The sequence below is a fragment of the Zeugodacus cucurbitae genome, chromosome 6, assembly GCF_028554725.1.
Source record: "Zeugodacus cucurbitae isolate PBARC_wt_2022May chromosome 6, idZeuCucr1.2, whole genome shotgun sequence".
NCBI classification, from domain to species: Eukaryota; Metazoa; Arthropoda; class Insecta; order Diptera; family Tephritidae; genus Zeugodacus; species Zeugodacus cucurbitae.
The window spans coordinates 38,478,310-38,495,811 of NC_071671.1; the positions used below are offsets into that span (position 1 = coordinate 38,478,310).

At 34.6% G+C, this 17,502-nt stretch overlaps 2 protein-coding genes across 2 annotated transcripts; both read left to right on the forward strand.

Moving 5' to 3' along the window:
• The first annotated feature begins 8,838 nt into the window (after nt 1–8,838).
• Nucleotides 8,839–9,388, forward strand: LOC105217491 (uncharacterized). The gene is made up of 2 exons (XM_011192517.3): nt 8,839–9,044; nt 9,108–9,388. Exons 1-2 carry the CDS (start codon nt 8,910–8,912, stop codon nt 9,240–9,242), a joined length of 270 nt encoding a protein of 89 aa, XP_011190819.1. The 5' UTR covers nt 8,839–8,909; the 3' UTR covers nt 9,243–9,388.
• Nucleotides 9,389–13,222: 3,834 nt separating this feature from the next.
• Nucleotides 13,223–17,316, forward strand: LOC105217490 (ATP-dependent DNA helicase DDX11). The gene is made up of 5 exons (XM_011192516.3): nt 13,223–13,423; nt 13,479–13,862; nt 14,139–15,305; nt 15,364–15,561; nt 16,286–17,316. The coding sequence occupies exons 1-5, from the start codon at nt 13,223–13,225 to the stop codon at nt 16,946–16,948; spliced, it is 2,613 nt and encodes an 870-aa protein (XP_011190818.2). The 3' UTR covers nt 16,949–17,316.
• The last annotated feature ends 186 nt before the right edge of the window (nt 17,317–17,502 follow it).

A 17,502-nucleotide genomic window follows, 5' to 3' on the forward strand; every position in this document is an offset into this window, starting at 1 on the left:
TGACGCTGAGATGGCGCTGTAAATCAATATTTACGCAAAAGATTCCGCTTTAAGATTATTAACCACAGTACATACAGTGGAACCTTATTCGTGGGGAATTCTCGGTGGTAACATAGCCGCCACCTTGGAAAAACACAGTGCTGTATATATTGAGTACAAAAACTTGAGTCATAAAATAGCAAATATTATATATATAGCTGTCTTATATAAAGCGAAATTATTTATTTTTGCTATATTTCACTTATAGAAGATTTTAACATCAATGTGTGCCATATTATATGAAAAAAATGATTTAATGTAGATGAGATATTTTAAAAGTGGTGAGAATAAAATACAGCTCTCATACAAGTACTTCTCTGTGGTAAGTTATTTTTGGCCACATTTATTTAAAATTTACTGACACAGATGCTTCTAGGCAGGTTCATAACTTCAACGCTGGGGGTTTCGACGATGTGCAGATCTGTCCAAAGGGGTACACCTCAAGGAGGCGTGCTATCCCCACTTCTATGGATCCTAACAATGAATAGTATGTTGTTAGATCTAGAGAAAGGGGGAGTATATGTGGTGGCCTACGCTGATGATGTGGCGGTATCAATTAGGGGAAAATTCCCACATATACTCTCGGACCTTATGCAAACAAGGCTAAATGAGATAAATCGTTGGGCAAAATCATGTGGATTAAGCCTAAATGCAACCAAAACTGAATTAGTGATGTTTACAAGGAAACTCAAGATTCCAGAGTTCACACCGCCATCATTAAACGGCACCTCGCTACCAATTAATTAAAAGACAAGCTACCTGGGACTAATTTAAGACAGGAAGCTGTTATGGAAACCAAACTTGGAGGCCAGGGTAAAGAAGGCAGCTTTGGCACTATACACTTGCAAAAGAATGGTTGGACCAAAATGGGGACTAACTCCCCGCGTATCACATAGGCTCTACACAGCTGTAGTAAGACCGATTATGACATATGGGATACTGGTCTGGTGGCCAATAATTGACAAGAAGTACGCAGTAAAGCGTATGGTAAGTTTACAAATAGCGGCATGTATATGTATCAGTGGAGCTCTCAGAACAACGCCGAGCCAGGCATTAGATGCGATTCTGTATTTACTGCCTATAGATCTATTCTGCAAGCAACTGGCGGCGAAATCGGCACTAAGGCTGAGGGAATGGTCGCTACTGCAAAACTGCAATAGGAGACATTCCAGTATACTCGGCAAGTTCCCATTTCTACCGAATAGTATGGACTTTCGAAATCCTATAGAAATGAATCTAAACTCGGACCTACACATATCCTTCCCCTCTAGAGAGGAGTGGGAATTGGGAAAAGTGGACAAAAATTTAGAGATAAGTATCTATACAGACGGTTCAGAGAAACTGGATACCAGAATCGCTTTCCGATTACCGGATCACTGCAGTGTTTTTCAAGCAGAGATCTCTGCAATTAAAGAAAGCCGTCTCATTTTGCAAAAAGAGTGCTAACGACTAAGCACATAGCATTTTTCACACACATTCATATTTTCGGATAGTCAAGCGGCTTTAAAATCACTAAAGTCGCATAGAATATCATCGAAGATAATGAAAGAGTGTTTGGATTTACTAATAGCAATGACATCATATTTCACGATACACCTGCAATGGATCCCGGGAAATAGCGACATTCCTGGAAACTGTGTAGCAGATGAATTAGCCAGATTGGGCACAACATTGCAGTTAGATGCAATTGGAATTTATATACCTCTGGCAACGTGCAGATACCTAATAGATAAACATGCTGTTTATATGGCTGAATCACAATGGAAACAATCAACGACTTGTTCCGTAAGTAGACAAACATGGCCTGAATGGAGTAAGAGCCGCACTTGTCGTTTACTGAAATTTAAGCGGAATGACACAAGAACCTTTGTAGGGGTGTTAGCGGGACACTGTCTGATTGGTAGACACGCCAGCAGGCTGGGGTTACCTTGTAACGATTACTGCAGAAGCAGCCAGGAAGAAGAAGATGAAGAATCGATTACACACCTTCTATGTGGATGTAAGGCTCTGTATATGAAAAGAATTGCAACTATTGTACGCGGTTTTCTCGAGGATATGGGTGAAGTTGCTCATATCAAGTTATGTGAACTTTTTCACTTTATTAAGACCACAGGGCGGTTCAAAGATGACTCTATAGTGTGAGGGATCACAGTCCCAGTGGTGTCCCAATGGGCCTCCAAAAGGCCTAGGTGCGTCGTTTTGACAACCACATAACCTTACCTAACCTACTGACACAAAATTAAAAAAAAAATATATTTGCTAGTTTTTACTTGAATTATTTACAAATATTTATATTTAAAATATTTTGCATTTTCCGCACCACCCCTGGCGTATGCAATAAGGCGCGTTACCGACTTTTTTTATGTGCTCGGTTCCCCTGTAGGCATATTTTCACCTTTACAACTTAAATTTAAAAGGAAAACATGATATAAAAAATGTAGTAATCACAACATATTATAAATAAATATTTTAATTTTGCAAAATTAAGTTCATAAGTTCTTACAGATATTAAATAAATATAAAAGAAACAAGTAAGGAAGGGCTAAGTTCGGGTGTAACCGAACACTTTATACTCTCGCTATTTATTTATTTAACTTTATTTATATTATGTATATAATACACAATTTGACCAACATATTCGTCATATATATTGTATAAAATCCATTGAAAGTTGGAAACCATAATATTAGGTTAGAAGCACCGAGGTCCTCGTGTTCGATATATGGGGCCTTAAAAACCTATGGTCCGATTTAGGCGATTTATAGAATGGGACTGCCACACTATAAACATAGTATTTGTGCAAAGTTCTGCACCGATATCTTCACTAGTGCTTACTTTATATATTGTAATGTAAACGATTCAGATCGTCTTCAAAGTTCTGGTATATAGGAAGTAAGCGTGGTTGTGAAGCGAGTTGGCAAGTTTCATTGAAATCGGTCGAGTAGTTCCTGAGATATGGTTTTTGACCCATAAGTGGGCGACGCCACGGCCATTTTCAATTTTGTAAAAAAATCTCAGTGCAGCTTCCATCTGCTATTTCTTATGTGAAATTTAGTGTTTCTGACGTTTTTCATTAGTGAGATAACCCACTTTTAGTAATTTTCAACCTAACCTTTGTATGGGAGGTGGGCGTGGTTATTATCCGATTTCAACTATTTTCATGATGTATGGTGACGTACGTAAGAGAACCGACTGCAGAAATATTGGTTTATATATCTTTATTGGTTTGCGAGATATATACAAATAACCGATTTGGGGGCGGGGCCACGCCCACTTCCCCGAAAAAATTACATCCAAATATGCCCCTTCATAGTGCGATCCTTCATACCACATTTTATTTCCATAGCTTAATTTATGGCTTAGTTATGGCACTTTATGTGTTTTCGGTTTTCGCCATTTTGTGGGCGTGGCAGTGGTCTGATTTTGCTCATTTTCGAAAGCAACCTTCCTATGGTGAATCAAGGTATCTTAGTTTTTACTCAAGTTACAGCTTGCACAGACGGACGGACAGACAGACATTCGGATTTGAACTCCCCTCTTCACCCTGATCACTTTGGTATATATAACCCTATAACTAACTCGTTTAGTTTTGGGTGTTACAAACAACCGTTATGTGAACAAAACTATAATACTCTCTTTAGCAACTTTTGTTGCGAGAGTATAAAAACAACAAGTTTTATTTAATAATAGTTTATCAGATTCAATTAGTGTCCCTTCAGGCGTTCCACAAGGTAGTCATCTCGGTCCGATTCTGTTCTTGTTGCTCATCAATGATATACCTTCCGTAATTAAGTTTTCAGAAATTTTGTTATATGCTTATAAAACTTTTTAAATCAAATACTTCTTATAACGAAAGGACTGAGTTACAATCGGATTTAAATAATTTAGTTACTTGGTGTCACAAAAATGTATGCCACTGAATCTTAAAAAATGTAAAACGGTGAGCTTTTCTCGTAGATCTGTTGACCATTCTCCATATGTATTAAATAATTTCAGTCCAGAGCAAGTTTTTAGCTTTGTTGATTTAGGAGTTACTATGGATCCTAAACTAAATTTTAACTCTCATGTAAATTCAATAGTTTTAAAAGCTAAAGGTGCTCTTAGCTTTGTTAAACGTTGGTCTAAAGAATATAGTGATCCGTATATTACTAAAATTATTTTTACAACATTAGTAAGGCCTACATTGGAATATTGTTCTGTTGGATGGAACCCTAGTCCGTTGAAAAACAATTTTTAATTTTCCCTTTACGTCATTTACATTGGGATTCAAGATTGAATCTTCCTCCGTATACTAGTCGTTAAAAACTCACCAGTCGCAGATAAATGGTAGGTATAATATTCCTAGTAAAACTTCAAAATGGTTTAATTTGTAGTTCATTCCTTTTGTCTGATATTAAGTTTAATGTCTCATTAATATTTACTTCTAAAATATTCTAGAACAAATTTGAGCTAAACGAACCATTCCGCCGAATATGTCATGATTTTAATTCTCATTCCAGCACATTTGATCCATCTGGCTCAATCTTTAGCATCAAAAAACTATTTTGTCTTCTCTTAATAAGAAATATTCAGAAATTTTAAACTTTTTGTTTTTATAAATTTTAAATCTCAGCTGTTGAAATAATTCTTTCTGTAGCTGAGCAATTTGAGAATTGGAAAAAAATATGTGGTACAAATGTACAAATTATGTGCTCTCTTAATAAAAATAATAAATAAATTTCGAGCATATAAAATGTTCGGGTTCACCGGTACATAGCCCTTCCTTACATATTAAATATAAAGTTGAAACAATAAAGTTCGGGTGCAATCGAACATTTGAGTTATATGCGAAGTTGTCGTTGTTGTGAACCGATTTCATTCATTTTCCACACGTGTCATCAGGGTGTCAAGAAAATAGTATATACCGAATTTCATTGAAATCTGTTGAGTAGTTCCTGAGATATGGTGTTTGACCCATAAGTGGCCGATGCCACACCCATTTTCCATTTTGTAAAAAAATCTGAGTACAGCTTCTTTCTGCTATTTCTTCTGTAAAATTTAGATGTTCTGTCGTTTTTCATTAGGGAGTTAACGCACTTTTAGTAATTTGCAACCTAACCTTTGTATGGGAGGTGGGCGTGGTCATTATCCGATTTCAACTATTTTCATGGTGTATGGTGGCGAACTTAAGGGAACCGACTGCAGAAAGTTTGGTTTATATAGCTTTATTGGTTTGTGAGATATATGTATACAAATAACCTATTGGGAGCGGGGCCACGTCCACTCCCCCAAAAAAATACATTCAAATATGGCCTTTCCTAGTGTGATCCTTTGTTCCAAATTTAACTTTTATAACTTTATTTATATCTTAGTTATGACAGTTTATGTGCTTTTGGTTTTCGCCATTTTGTGGGCGTGGCAATGGTTTTTTTCCGATTTTGCCCATTTTCGAACATGTACCAAGTTTCATTAGGATATCTCAATTTTTACTCAAGTTATCGCTTTCACAAACGGACGGACAGACATCAAGATTTCAAATCTACTCGTCACCCTGGTCACTTTGGTATATATGACTCTATATCTCTCTTTTAGTTTTAGGTGTTACAAACAACCGTTATGTGAACAAAACTATAATACTCTCTTAGCAACTTTGTTGCGAGAGTATAAAAATATTTTACTCCTTTGAGCCTATAAAATGATCTATTACACTCGAACTTAACTGCCATTATTTACTTATTGTAATTGTTCAAGTTATATTTTTAATTGTTTCTACATATTCAATTAATAGGTTTGCTTCCAAATTTTCAATTCAATAGAATGGCGAACACGATTGTGCAACATTGGATACTTTATAAGGGCATCTCTTTCTATGGCAACCATCAAAAATTTAACGAATTTCAAGGTGATCGTACGTCGGATGAGAAATGTTCACGATATCGTATTTGGAGCGCATCACGAAATTTTTTAAAACCGGAGAACAAGGACCAACGAGACTGTTAACTTGATCCGACTTTCCTATCGGCCGGAATGATAGTGTACACCGTTTTCTAGGATTCACATTGACTATCTGGATAAGGGTGAAGACCCTACTATCCTGAATAATTGCAATGATTTTACCGAATTTCAGAAAATAGAGTCCCTTTTGACAAATAAAAAATATAAATCTAACCTACGTCGGAGCAACCGTCACCGCCAAGAAGGCATTTTTTGCATACTTCCAGAATACTTATTTTACATAAATAAGTTGGAGCACCGAACTGAAATGGGGCTGTATTGAAAATTAAATCAGTATGTTTCCAAAAATTTCTTTTTTAGGCTAAGAACTAGAGACCGACCGATTAATCGGCCTTGGTATCGGCATCGGCCAGTATCGGCCACAAAATTAAGCATCGGCATCGGTATCGGCATCGGCCGTATTTGGCCGATTCTTAGCCGATTCTTTCTACTTCTTTCGGATTATACTAAAATACATTTAGTTTCTTTTTTGATTTCTTTAGAGCATAAAATTTGAATTCTTCTGTTTACCATATAAAACATAGTGATTCACATTTGACTAAACTAACAATTCATAATGGTGTTAATTTAAGTCTAGTATAAAGAAATTCAACAATTTTGCATTAATGAAAGGTTTTATTTAGCACTGCTAGAATTCGATAAGTCAAATATGTACAATTTTGTTATTGAGGTTTTGAAGATAATGTCATAAAGTCACTATTATAGAAGCATTCGTAACTAGGTTAATTTATTTTTAAAAGTTTGCCATAGACAGGGTCACGAATGAATCACATGGTGCTGGCCTGGATTATAATAAGGTGCATGGAAAAGAACCTCCCAACCAAGCTTCCGAAGTTTCTATTGAGTCACTATCACTATTTGCCGCCTTTCACAATGTGAGATATAATTGACAAAAGTCATATCTTTGAAAATAACGGACTCTTTTTACTAGACCTACTATTTTCGAATATTGGCCTTAATGCTCATATTTGTCCTTAAGGGTAACCCAGGTGTCCCCATGAAAAATTGGCGATTTTAGTGAATTTTTTTAAAGAAAGTACTCGGTCGAATGTTTCGAAGTTTTTTGGACATAATAAGGTGTCCTTTCAACTATATTTTAAGATTTTTATTTTACAAAAATTTTGAAAAATAAAGGAGTTATGGGTTGTCTTGGGAGGTGCCAAAAAAAAATTTCCTCAACTGCTGACATGATTCCGGCCGAATGAGAAACTGAAACACAAAAATTTAAAAAGGTTATTAAAGTTGAATATATTCCCTATACAATGACCTACGATTATTGAAAGATATCAAAAATTAACAAAATGGCGTAGTTCTGAAAAAAATTTCGATTTTTAGGTAAAAAATGGTCGTTTTTTAAATGCCAAGTTGACAATTTTCAACAAATAAAAAAGGTCGTAGGTCATTGTATAGTAAATATATTCAAGAACATTCAGTTTAAATTTGAAGTTGATCGGTCAATATCTCGTTGAGTTATGATTTGAGTAATTTTGTGAAAAGTCGTTTCGAGAGCGATTGCTCTTTAGAATGCTGCCATTCAAAAACTATTCTAGATACGACCTTACCTTTCACAGGATATTTTTGAAATTATAAACTTTCGAATAAGCAAAAAATAAAAAATCGATTTTTTGAAAATGTCACACCGGTATACCCCCTTAAAAGAAAAAAGCTATATTGCTGATTGCGAATAACTTATTTGTTCTATCAACATATATCTTATAATAATAATTTATTTAGTTTTGAATATTAATTAAATCACTAAACAACTTCATATTTATATATGAATTGAGTTGTTTACCTATTTTGTGATGTTATTTGTCTTTGTTTTTATACTATACTAATTTACTAAATAATGTTGTTGAAGAAAGAATCGGCATCGGCCGATTCTTTTCCAAATGGCCGATTAATCGGCATCGACATCGGCCAAAATTTTGGTATCGGTCGGACACTACTAAGAACTTAACGTATCGCCCTCGTATGTTTTCTCTGCCATAATTTCTACGACACGCCACAAGACACAGACGCCACATAATGAAAATTTTAACATTTGCAGTATATGTATGTATGTATGGGTCTGAATGGATATCAATTTTTTTCTTTCGATGCCATTCCATTGTCTATGAAGGAAAATTGATAAATTCGAATCTGGTTTATTGTTAGTGCACAAGGATCCAGTACTAGTTTTCGTTTCTTTTCTTTTTTAATTGAGCAAGAGATATAATCTGTCATGTCCTTCCGAAGTAGAGAGTATATAAAATTTGACAGTCGCTGAGGACGAAAATGTAGTAAATTAAATCGTCCAGCATGCCGTTGATAGATCATAGCGTTCGTTTCATATTTTGTATGGTCCAATATATATTTATTTTTTCTCTTATTTTTACTTAATTATTATTTCAAGTATACATTTCAAGATGTCTGTAGAATTTTTAAATTTCTAGGGTTCCTATAATCAATCTGGTCTGTTCTTGCTTCCTTCCATTATTTCACATTTGTGTATTTCTAGCTGCATATGTATACGAGTATGTACGTGTGTATTTGTATATTATTTGTTGTTTCGTTGTCAAGTTCTGTTCATATTTGTCGCCTTGCAGCCATTGCCTTTGTTTCATATTTTTATCTTCTATATCAAATCGTGACCCTCTTGACCAGGTTGTCATTGCTATTGGACTCAAGTAGCGAAAATAACGATTTTTAGCCACATTTTATTGTTTGGTTTCAATGATAAATGGCAAACAAAAATTTTTAGTCGCATGCTCACCATTATTTTACAGTTGTTTTCTGTTGTTCACATTCAGTTTCGTTCCGGAAGTCATACATAGTGCACGCTTCGCATATTTATTTACGACAAATAATTCGTTAAAAAGTAAAAAATAAATAAAATGACTTTACAGCTACAAATTGAAAAGCTCAAGGGACTTGACAATTATAAAGCTTGGTCTATGACATTAAGAGCCTATTTGGAGTCCGAAGATTTATGGACGGTTGTGGAAAATGGGCCTGAAAACAATGAGGAGGTAATTATTAGTTTCAGTTTTTGTGCGAAATAAATGTAACCAAGTACGTATTTACATCCTCAGTCCCTGCTCAAAGACAAACGGGCTAAATTCATCATATTGTGTTTAATCGAGACGAAGCTTTGTCAATTTATGGTGAGCATACGGACAGCCCGTGATTTATGGACCTACTTGAGAACACAACATTCTCTGCGTTAAAACCAATTCAAATGGGACATGCCAGAAATATGAGATAATTATAATTAAATTATAGATATTATTTTCTACTACAATTATGATTAGATATGTTAATAGTTTAAGCCTTATTAATTTCATTATATAATGAAAAAGGAGAGTAAACATTTAATCTTGCAATTTATTTAAGGAAACTACGTAAGTATATGAAATACAGTGTAAGTCTTAATGCTCAATGAGGGGAAAAATATAAATAAACATAATCAAACGAAAGTATGTTAAATATGTACATATTTCAATGACTCTACAAAATTTTATTATCAAAATTGTTGTATATAATTAAATATGGTTTGCTAGGATAAGATATGATTTAAAAATCAAATTTTCAACATGAGTCCACTTCAGTTGAAGTTTTAAAATTCAACTATGCTATCAACAACAACTCAACTCGTAAAAAAATCAGTTAGCCTAACAATGAGTTCTAAAATCTAAAATCTATTAAAAAACTAGACAAGCTAAACCAAGTGATTGTACACTGTTATTTTTCTCGATTTTTATTCAACCTTTGCTTATTTTATTCATGTTTGAGTTGAAAAACATATACCATACTAAAATAAAAAGTAATCAAATTAATAAAACTTCATTTTGTACCATAGAAAATAGCTATTTGTGCAAAATGCTCCTGTCCGTGTTTTTCAAAAGTTTTAGCCAATTTGTCATAGAATTGGCCAACTTTTACGGTCCTGAAACGTTTATCTTCGCCCATTCCTCCTCAAAAATGTTGCGGAAAGTATGTTCCATAAATCCACTATTGAATTCAGATCTAGACGTAATGACGCACACCGAAGTTAGGGATTATTACGCGACTCAAAAATGGCTTTAGTATACCCTGCGACGTGGATAAGTGCGTTATCCTGCTGGAACACCCAGTTGTATCCATGATATGCCTCGCCTCACTGTCCAGCAATTCCATATATAATTTTCTTTCATACGACTCGGGACGAGGCAAATGGGAGACTTCGCTTTGGCGCTAAGAGCAGCCCACATCATTAGAGATCCACCGTCATGTTTGTGCTTATAGTAAGTATGTCGAGGGTGCAGTGGATACCTCCAATGCTTATGGTCATTTAGATGGACCACATATGTTTACACAACACAAAATATAAAATTTTGAAGCTCTACTTCTTAGAATTTGCATTTTTCGAAAAAGGATGCATGCGTTTTTATAGCGATCTTATAAGCGCGATTTGGACCCTTTGGATTCATATTTAAGATTTAAGTCTCCTTTCAAAATTTGTTGTACTCGTTGTCTGGGCACTTATAGACGAAATTCCGCTTTAATTTGGAGCAACTCCTCATGTCCTGAGTTGCCAACTTACGAATATGCCATTTGGAACGTTCATTTATCGAAGATTTTAATCCAGTACGCTTATGTTTTTTGTATTCCTCGAGGTGTCTAAAAAGTTTTGTATGCTTTTTCGATGCCACATTACTTCAGGAGTATTTACATAAAATTTAAAACATCTTTGTTCATAATCTCAATCTTCATCTGTTCGTCAGACGAAATTCGGTTCCAAGTGGCATTTTTAGCTCAAATGAAAGTTAGTTGCGGTTTATATATATGTACATATAATTATTTTCCAATTATTATTAGGTTTATCTATCAGGATAATCTTCGGATTTTTCCAGGAAATTGGATAGTATCCAAAGAGAGCACCTGTACAGCAATATTTGGTAATTCAATTAACTATGTTGGATTAAGTTCTTTTATGATGCTAATAATTTCAGACAGTGAAGTCTTAAAGGACTCGGGCGACTCGTTTGCTGTGTTAGGTAAGATTGACAACTTATAGTTGTTCTTCGGGCAATTAGATTGAAATACCTTTCTATGTGATTTATAACACAATTACCCCTTGGACCACTTCGCTCCTAATTCCCACCCATGTGTCGAATAGGCATATTGGAGTCGACTGATGGCTTCATGGACTTTTGGGCTTCCCAAAGGGAATTTTGCTTGCTTGAGTTTGGGCACTGCTTCTTTATAAATGTATGGACTCACTTTGGAATGCTAGCAAATAGATATCTAAGTATACACAAATACACATACAAGTAATTAAATAAAAATTAAAATTAATTTATTTATTCAAAGGTCTTCAGCAGCATGACTTGTAAGGTTAGCTGTCATCGAGTGGCTAAGCGTTAGAGAGAAGCCAATAAAACGCACAATACAATAATTCCATGCGCTAAAATGTCCTCTTAAACTGAAGATCCATACCTCGCATATGCCAATGCGAACGTTTGACAGCTGAGTTGAATACACATATTCTTATGAGATGACCTCCAATGCTTTCGCATGTTTTAATGAGGCATCCGCATACCCTCTTGCACGAATTCAACTGGTTAACTTTGTTGTTGCTTTCACATGTAAAATTTTTGTCAAGCGAGCAGCGCCTAAAGATAGCGAGCAGAGAAGTGACCAATCGAATACAGCTATGATTCGTATTACATATCTTATTCCATGCAAAGTGTATTAAACAAAGTGAATTAAGTATTTGATTCACCCTTATTTTAATTATAAACAATTCATGTATTTGTATACATTAAATCGTTTTTTTTTTATCTATGAAGCCACTTGCATACATATATATATATAAATTTAGATATACATATTATTATTTTCAATTTGTCAGTTGGAGCACAAAAATATGGTAAGTTGCTTTTGCTTTGCTGCTTCGAGTTGTTTTCCATAAGCAGAAAATATTCGGCATTTTCTTTTTTTATTTAAAAAGTATTTTTTTCATTTGAATTTTTTTACTTTTGAATTTCAAAATTTGAATTTTTTAATAAATGCAAAGGTTACATCAATAACAACATATGTAGATGTCAAATAAGGGTAAAGAAATATTAGCTGTCATCGATTGGCACTGAAATCGAATTGCCTATACTTGGTCGCACTGAACTATGTTTTCTGCAACAAATTTAATTTTTATTAAAGTTTTTATTCAATAAATTCAATACAAAAATACTTACGATTTATCTTCGCCTGCCATTTCATTTGTGTATAACCAAAGTGTATTCAACAAAGTGAACTAAGTATTTGACATACCCGTTTTTGACAATAAAATAGTAAACAATTCATGTATTTGTTTACATTAACCCGTCTTTTTTATCTTGAAAAATAAAATATATATTGATAAAATTGTTTGCAATTTGTCAGTTGGAGCACAAAATATTAGCAAATTGCTTCCATGAGTTGTTTTGCATAATCAGAAAGTATTCGGCATTTTCTTTTATTCATTTAAAAAATATTTTTTTTGGTTGGAAATTTGTTTACTTTTGAATTTCAAAATTTGAATTTTTGAATAAATGTAAGGGTTAAATCAATGGCAACAAACATGCCAAATTTGGGTAAAAAAAATGAAATGTCATACACTTAGTTCACTTTGTTGAATACACTTTGTGTATAACAATTTTTATTATTTTGACAGTAATTTGTCCTTTGAGCCGTTCACAATAGTAAAATGGTTCTAAAATGTGTAAAACAAAACTTGATAGCACTCAGCAAATGGCGATAGAATTTTTAATGAGGTATTCGCATACTCTCCTGCACGAATTCAACTAGATAACTTTGTTGTTGCTTTCACATCTAAAATTTTTGACAGGCGAGCAGCGCCCAAATATAGCGAGCAGAGAAGTGACTAATCGATGGCAGTTATTAAATGTCATATACTTAGTTCACTTTGTTGAATACACTTTGATTCCACGTATGTGAAACTATTTATATTGTGCAAAATTTTGCGACGTGTATAGACGCTGTTAGGATTTAACTCGCTCTGTTTGTTTTGATATAGTTTGGCTGTCAACGGAAATTTTGTAGATACAAATAAAAATACAAAAACAATGAAAGAAGTAAAGATTGGCGGGTGATCATTGTTATATTTAATTAAATTTTTAAACCAAAATCTGTGGTATTGATCATTTTAAATACATACAAATCAAATCTAATGTTCTCGCCTAAAAAAAGTTTAGAAGCTCCCAATGAATATGAATTTCCATTTACGCCGTATAAAATTCAGAAAGAGCTAATGGAAGCAGTATACAATACATTGACCCAGAAGTCGATTGGGATATTTGAGAGTCCAACGGGAACAGGAAAGTCATTGACTTTAACTTGTTCTGTTCTGAAATGGATTGAAGATCGCGAGGTAATATATTTCGTAAAATATTTTGTTACTTATTAATAGATTTCCAATTTTTAAGAGTTTGGAACGAATAGAATTAACTGAACGAATTTCTAGTCTGGACCAAGAAGTTAAACGTATTGGCAGTAGTGTTGATGTTGTTCAAGATTGGATAACAGCTAGTTATGAAGCTACGGAAAAAAAGAAACAACTTGCGACCCATCGGCGTTTTCAAAAATTATTGCAGTTACATGATGAGCACTTAAAAGAAATGCAAAAGCACCAAATAGAATTTCATAAAGAATGTCGCAATAAACATTCCAAAGTATTAGTAAGCAAAACGGAAGCAAACCAACAAAACGAGGTGACAGACCCCGTAGATTGGAATGAACACACTGATAATTCCGATATGCAAAACCAAGGTGACGAGGTTGAAGAGGAAGATAAATATCGTCCCATTCAGGTATTGTTTATATTTGTATTAGTAAACTTCGGCATGAATTCGTGAAATACCCAATTTATATGAGATTAACTATAAACCAAGAACATGAGATATGAAGTATCACTTGCATTACATGTTAACTTTTTGAATAGAGATTTATCTTTTAATAATTACATACTGCAAGCACGAAGTACCAAGTTCTAAATAATAAAAATAGTCAAATGAAACAAATATAGAATACTTTTGTAAACAATTTTTTTCCTCCAACACTATATAATAATTATAATTGTTTTTCAGATATTTTTTTGCAGTCGCACTCATTCACAGCTAGCACAAGTCGTAAGAGAAGTGAAACGCACGCCGTACGGCCGACGAATACGATGTGTCTCCTTAGCGTCCCGGCTACAGTTATGTATAAATCCGCAAGTGAAAAGATTGGCCAACGTAAGTCTAATAAACGAAAAGTGCCTAGATATGGCTCCAAAAAATAAAGATGGGAAAGAGAATGTAAAGACCAAATGTTGTGAATTCCGCAAAGTGAATTTGGTGCAGAATTTAAGTGAAACTGCCTTGTTTAATGTGATGGATATTGAGGAGTTGGTTGGTGAAGGTGAATCCATTAACTCGTGTCCCTATTATGCCGCAAGGGAAGCTGCGAAGTCAGCACAACTTGTAATGCTCACATATCAAATGCTTTTACATCGGCAGACGCGCCTTCAGGCGGGCATCGATTTGCGAGGTGCCATTGTCATTGTGGACGAGGCGCACAATTTGCTAGATACAATTGCTCATTTGTATAGCTGCGAGTTGACCTTGCAACAACTATTATTGGTACAACAACAACTTACACTGTATAAAAAGCAATTCTTAAAACGCTTCAGTTCAGCCAGCTTACTTAATATCAACCAATTAATATTCATTGTAAAACGACTTGTAAAAACACTACAAACGGACACACCTGCAGCCGAAAGGAAAGTGTCACCAATTTGCAGAGTTCTTCGCACATATGAACTTACCGCAGAGGGTGAATTCTACAATATCGACTTATTTACTTTGCTACAGTTTTGTGAAAAATCCCGACTGGCTCAAAAATTGCAAGGCTTTTCTGAAAAAACAGATTTCTCAAAAACAACGGTAGATGAGCAAATGGAAGGATCAGCTACAAAACAACTTCTTAAACAAATTGAAACTTCGCACAAAAATAAACTAAAGAATAAAACTGTTGTTGAGAAAATAGCTGATGTAAATAACATAAATAATCACACAAATGTCAATAGTGTAACACCAATCATTGCACCATTCCGCGCACTCCTCACTTTTATTGAATCGTTAACTGAAAAGGCTGAAGATGGACGGGTTGTTGTAACGAGTGATGCAACAAGTGATTCAACAAATAGCACGTTTAAGTATATTTTATTGAATCCTGGAGCCCACTTCGCAGACGTTATCCGAGATGCTCGTTCTGTAAGTAGTTTTCAACTAGCCTATTTTCGTGTATTTAAAATATTACAATGTTTATTAGATAATTGTGGCTGGAGGTACCATGCAACCGACCAGAGAATTGACTGAGCAATTATTTCGTTCATGTCCCAATCGTGTGCGGGAATATTTTTACGACCACGTTGTACCACCCGATGCAGTATTACCTCTAGTAGTTGCACAAGGGCCAACTGGTCGTCGACTTTGTTTTAACTATACTGAGCGCAGTACAACGGATATGGTAAGAACACAATTAATAGTTTCTAGTGTTCTGTGTATTTGGTTGTTGTTGTTGTAACGGTTACCCAAACCTGCCTAAACCGGTAAGCATAAATTAATTTCCAGGAAATGAGCGGTTGTCAGAGTATAGTCTAGATAAGTAGGAGTTTAACCTACTCTCAAGTTTCGCGAGTCAACTCGAGCTCTGTGGCTGTGATGGGTGGTGTTCTATCCCCAAGTACGCCATTCCGGGGAGGGAGTCGATGAAGGTATTAATGGCTCCTCTGTGAATGGCGTTCAGTCTGCCGCATCCGAAGTCCGGTCGGTGTAGTCCTGTATGTCGTCGACATATTTCAGGAAGGTACCCTTGATGGCTCTGGGTGGAGGGTCGGTTTCCAAAAGGTGAATATAGGGATGGTTTCTATGAAAGTTGAATAATAGAGGGGATAGGACACCACATTGTGGAACCCTTTTTTAATTCTTCTTTGTTTACTAGGACCGTCCTCTTGCAGGGGGTTTTTGATTTAAGCCATGAGTTATCGGAGCATTTGGTAAAAATTTTCTAATAAGATGGGTGAAATGCGATCATGTTTTGATTACTGAATTAGCAAGTCCAATACGATTAGTTAGGAATTTCTCATACGGTTTATTACACATATATATTTTTATAATTAAAACTAATAATTAGTTTTTTCATTGTTTAATTTTAATAGATACGTAATGTGATGAATTTTTAATAATTGCAGCTTACCGAATTCGGGATGATTATTCAAAATGTTTGCAGTGTGATACCGGCAGGAATTGTCTGCTTTTTTCCATCGTACGAATATCTAGACCTCGTATATAATCATTTGCAAAAATTCGGCATATTGGAGAGACTAGCGACAAAGAAACGTGTTTTCGCGGAGACGCGTGCAGCTGCGACGGCAGGTTCGTCGGTCCAGAAGCTTTTAAACGACTACAGTGCGGCTATAAAAACGCAAGGCGGTGGTGGAGCGCTGCTTTTCAGTGTTGTCGGTGGTAAGTTAAGTGAGGGACTTAACTTTGCGGATGATCTGGGTAGGTGTGTTATTGTCGTTGGCATGCCTTATCCAAATCGACAATCTGTTGAGTTACAAGAGCGTATGCGGTATTTAGATGTGACACTAAGCACTGGTGCTGGCAATGAATACTATGAAAATCTTTGCCTGAAAGCGGTAAATCAATGTATTGGGAGGTCTGTGCGGCATATCAACGATTACGCTTGTGTTTTGCTTGTGGACGAACGTTATTGCAATTCTGGTGTGCGAGCGAAGTTGCCACAGTGGATAACACGTAGCTTGCAAATACCAAAAACCTTTGGAGCAGTACAAGCGGCGACAGCTAGATTCTTTAAAAATATTAAATCCAAAAAATTTCAAACAGTATAAAATTTTCAAATTAAACATTTTTTTATCAGTATTTGAGTCCATTATGTGTTAAAACTTTTAAAAATTATATTCTTTAAAAAAATTAACAAAATTTTCATTTCATTGCACATTGAGGTTGAACAGCCTTTGTATAGTTTAAGTTTAATTTGTTTGTGCATTCTTATTTGTAATTTGTTTTTATTTTTTTAAGCTATCCATTTCTTCATATTGTTAAAAAGCATTAAAAACTATAATATGAGGAACTTATCATTCAGCATCCGTTCATTTGCATATCGAATTGAAAATTGTTGATTTATGTTTTGTTGTAGTACATACAAATATTACGTTAGAATATACTTAATATTAACTGTGCTTAGTTGATATCTAACTTCATTTGTGCATTATATTTTTGATGAAAATTATTATTTTTTTCTTATAGATGAAAGTACAATTACTTTGCTTTAATGGCTTCTAAAGACATCATACAGCATATATACTAACTTAAATTATTTTTTAATAATTAATTTAGTTCCTAAAATTATAAAAAAAAATTTTCTTAAAAAATTTTAATTTAT